Source organism: Penaeus chinensis, chromosome 11, assembly GCF_019202785.1.
Source record: "Penaeus chinensis breed Huanghai No. 1 chromosome 11, ASM1920278v2, whole genome shotgun sequence".
NCBI classification, from domain to species: Eukaryota; Metazoa; Arthropoda; class Malacostraca; order Decapoda; family Penaeidae; genus Penaeus; species Penaeus chinensis.
In genome coordinates, this window is record NC_061829.1 from 40,985,764 (window position 1) to 40,990,763 (window position 5,000).

At 31.9% G+C, this 5,000-nt stretch overlaps 1 protein-coding gene across 1 annotated transcript in view; it reads right to left on the reverse strand.

Moving 5' to 3' along the window:
- Window positions 1–5,000, reverse strand: part of LOC125030481 (mucin-2-like) — a 21,762-nt gene that overhangs the window by 10,307 nt on the left and 6,455 nt on the right. Inside the window, 2 exon segments of the mRNA XM_047620523.1 lie at window positions 1–421; window positions 2,945–3,104. The exon segment at window positions 1–421 is cut by the window's left edge and continues 1,112 nt beyond it. Coding sequence (XP_047476479.1) covers window positions 1–421; window positions 2,945–3,104 — 581 coding nt within the window.

Genomic DNA, 5,000 nt, shown 5'->3' on the forward strand with positions numbered 1-5,000 from the left:
GCGCGAAGAGGCCGAGACAGAAGTGGAGGTTCTGCTCACAGTGAAAGGCAAGGGAGGGAAAGAGTAGGCCGCCGTGACCGAGGACGAGGTGGAGGTCGACATCCGAGTGGAGGACGCCGTCACGCCCGGGGGGATGACGGGGGGAAGGGGGGAGCTCGTGGGGAGGGCCTGCGGCTGCGACTGAGACAGGGACTGCGGTTGGGGCGAGGCTTGGGGGTCGGAGGGAGAAGAGGAAGGAGCGGGGAGACCACCAGCAGCAGCAGGAGGAGGAGCGGGAACAGGAGTAGGAGAAGGAGAAGGAGGCGAAGGAGGAGCTTCCGAAGTGGCACTAAGATCAGACTGAGGGTCGGGGACTCCCATAAGGGCGTGAGTGGGGTCCAAGACCTGCACGGTGGCGGCGCTGGAGGTGTCCGAAGTATCTCTGAGGGGGAAGGAACAGACGAGGTAGGAAGAGCTCACAAGACGCGATCATACACCCCGGAGCGAAGGGACACAGACACGGCAAGAGTGAATATAAGCGTGACTTGAGTTATGCCATGAAAGAGTTTGAATATTATATTATGCCTTAAAGAAAAGTGGTGATTTCTGAGGAGGGGAGTCTAGGCAATGTTGCAGACGCTGGGGACGGATCCTTCAGTTGAAATTATTTGGCTAGATATCCTGTTTGCAATAAATATTCAAGTTGAATAGTGTTTGTAATGAAATAATCAAGTTGAGTAGTATTTGCAATTAAAAATCAAGCTGAATATCACGTATGCAATGAAAAAATTAAATGGAATATTGTATATGCAATGAAAAAATGAACTGAAAAAATTACAAAATAGAAATACTTATGCAAATGACTTTTATAGCGTGAATTGCATTATCCAAGCTGAATTACCCACGTAGTTAAAAATAAAATAAAATAAAAACAAATATGATAATTTGCATATACAAATGATAATAAAAACCACTACATTCGGATCCATCCTCAGATAAATAAAAATTGCTTAGATTTCCCTTTGAATGCCATGAAAAAAGAGTTAAACAATAGATCCCATGAATACAATTTTTTTGGAAAATATGAAAAGATTGAAGCGTCTATCGAAAGTGAAGAAATAAGAGCAACATTGCAGCATTGATCTTCACCAGAAAAACAAACGTGCAATTAATAATAATAATAATGAAAAAAAAAAAAAAACAGAGCAAAGGAAAAAAAAAACAGGGAAAATAAGTGATTTTTTGTATGGAGATATATATACATAGTGATGACGTGCGCGATATACTGTATATATATGTATATATGTATATATGTATATATGTATATATAGATATATAGATATAAATATATATTTTTTTCGCCAACTTTTGTATATAACACCCTCCCTAAAAAAAGGAAAAACAATAAGAAAAGAGAAAAAGAAGAAAAAAAAAAACTTGAAAACTTAAAATAATTGATATACTGAATGTAACTCAGAGGCAGATCCCTAATATTTACAATGATTAAAAATATATATATATACATACATACACATATATATATATATATAAATCGCAATTGAGAACTCAATATTTTATTTCATCGAAATTAAATCAAATGGTTTATTACTCTCAGTTATTAGTAGCAAATATTTGTTATAAGGACAGTAATTGGAAGAAATGAAAAGGAAAATATGGAAGTAAATAAAACATAAGGAAAATAACTATTTACAATAAAAAAAGAATTCTCCCGAGATGCTTATAAAAAAAAATACCACAGCGCTATTTCTAAACCTATGCCATAACTATTTATAACTAACTTAACTATTCCTAACTTGAGAAATAAAGATGACAAACCTATGAAAAAAAACTCCATTGCAACTTAAAAATAATACAGAATAATGCAATAAAAATGCAATAAAAATACTTATTAGGGAAAATGAAAAATTAAGGAAAACGTAAATAAAGTTATTATAATATATAATTAAGGAAAATTAAATATTAAGAAAAAAACAACTAAAGCATAAAAAAAAGTTTCATCAGAACAGGAATTAGAAGAACTTTCTAAAAATAATTTCAACTAATTTGCATATTTTTCAATCACAAAGAATAAACACAAAAAGAGGTAGATTAAATAATTAATTATATATATATCAATAATACAGTAACAACAAATAACATAATATTTATGTTAATGATTATGATACTAAAGACGATGATAATAATAACAATAATAATAGTAAATAATAATAATAGTAATAATAATAACAACAATAACAACAATAATCATCATAACAAAAAAATATTATCATTATATAGGAATATAATAATATAAAAATAACAACCATAATAACAACAACAACAATAATAATAATTATAATAATAAAAATATATTATTATCATTCTTTAATAATATAAAAATAGCAACAACAACAATAGTAATATAATAATAATAATAATAATAACAACAATAATAATAATAACAACAACAATTATAACAATTATTATTAAAATCCTCATTGTCTTTATTAATATAGTAATGATATTAATAATAATAACAATAAATGATAATAAAAAAATAAAAATAATAATAACAATAATAATAATAATAATAAATAAAAAATAATAATTGGTAACTATAATAATAATAGCAATAAAAAAAAAACAATAACAATAACAAGCAAACAAAACTAAATAACAAAAAAATACATAGAAAAAATTATATATAAAACTAAATATATATAAAAAAAATGAATATATAAAAAAACAAAAACGAGGAACAAAAGACAAAAAAAAATATATAAAAAACAAACAAACAAAAAAATAATATATATATTAAAAACAAAAAAAAATATTTAAAAATAAAAAACACAAACAACAAAATATAAAAACAAAAAAAAAAAAACATATAAAAACGAAAAAAAAAAAAAAATATATAAAAAAAAAAAAAAAAAAAAAAAAAAAAAAAACACGACACGACACTCACGCCGTGGAGGGGATGATGCCAGGTCCGTACAGGTCGTTATTGAGATGGAAGAACGACTCGGATTTGCTGCAGTCGACGTCATCCGCGCGCTCGCACACCCGCGTCTCTTGGTCGAACACCGTCCCCATCAGGCAGCGGAACTTGTAGTCGTGGATCTCGCCTGCGGGAGGGGGGAGGGGAGGGGGGTGAGTGGGGGGTGAGAGAGGGGGAAGGGGAGGTGAGGGGAGTGGGGGTGAGAGGGGTGAGAGAGGGGAGTAGGGGGTAGAGAAGGGGGTGAGAGGGGGTAGAGAGGGGGGTGAGGGGGGGAAGGGGAGGGGGGTGAGATGGGTGAGAGGGGAGGTGAGTGGGGTGAGAGAGGGCAGGGGGGGTGAGGGGAGGGGTGGGTGAGAGGGGGAAAGGGAGTGGGGGAGGAGGGGAGGGAGAGAGGAGAGGGGTGAGAGACAGGGGTGGAGGGTGAGAGGGAAATGGTAGGGAGGGAGAGGAGGGGAAGAGTGAGAGTAGAAACGGGTGAGGGTGAGGGGAGAGGGTGAGGGGTGAGACGGGAGGGGAGGGGTGAGAGGGGAGGGGAGGGTGAGAGGGGAGGGGAGGGGTGAGAGAGGAGGGGAGGGGTGAGAGGGGAGGGGAGGGGTGAGACGGGAGGGGAGGGGTGAGAGGGGAGGGGAGGGGTGAGAGGGGAGGGTGATAGAGGAAGGGAAAGGAAGTGAGGATGAGACAAAATGATATTTATAATGATGATGATGCTAAAAGTGGTGATAATATTACTACTACTACTACTAGTTATAATAATAATGATATTTGTGTTTGTAATGGTAATTATGACAATGCTGACAATGGAGATGATGATAATACTGATGTTAATAATAACAATAATAATAATGCTATTAATAATAATACGACAATAATTATTACACTAACGACAACAATAATGATAATGATAATGATCATAATAACAATAACATTATTATCATTATTATTTGCAACACTTAAGCCGTTGAACTTCGGAGAATGTTTTTTTTTTCAATTATAAATCTTATCTTAATTATGCAAAACATCTTACTACTCCAAATATTAATTATTCAGTTTATAAACTTTATACTTCTACGTAAATTAATATGACTAAGAAAACATATCGTAAATTGTATGATACAAATATATTCATTATCATTATTATCACCGTTGTTATATTTTTTTATTATTATTTCAATTAATTATTTTGATGATTGTTTACACACACACACACACCGACACACACACACACCACGCACACGCACACGCACACGCACACACACACATACACACACACACACACACACACGCACACACACGCACACACACACAAATATATCTCCTTTCTTTTTTTTTTTTGGTTCTATTTTCTTTTTTATTGTTTTTTTCTTTTACTCGTGAATCGCATTTTTTTATACGCCTGGTAAGATTCATCCTTTGCATTTAGTATATCATTAACAGTATCAATATCATGATCATCATTATTACTGTTTCTTTTATTACTACTATTACTATTATCATTATTATTATCATGATTACTATTATTATCATCATTATGATAATAATAATAATAATGTTAATAATAATGATAATAATAATAATAATAATAATAATAATAATAATAATAATAATGTTAATAATAGTGATAATGATAATAATAATAATAATAATAATTATAATAATAATAGATAGTATCATAATAATAATAATAATTGCCATTGTTATCATCATTATTATTATTATCATTATTATTATCATTATCATTATTATTATAATTATTATGATTATTATTATCATTATTATTATTGCATTATCCTTTTTGTTATCATTATTGTTATCATTAATATTATTAACATTACTATTATTATCATTATTGTTATTATTATTATTATTATCATTATCATTATTATATCACCATTTTATTATCATTATTATTATTATCCTCATTATCTCTATCATCATGTATATTCATAAACATCATCATTATCATTATATCATTACTATAACTATCACCACCACCACCATTATTACTATCATCATCACCATCATC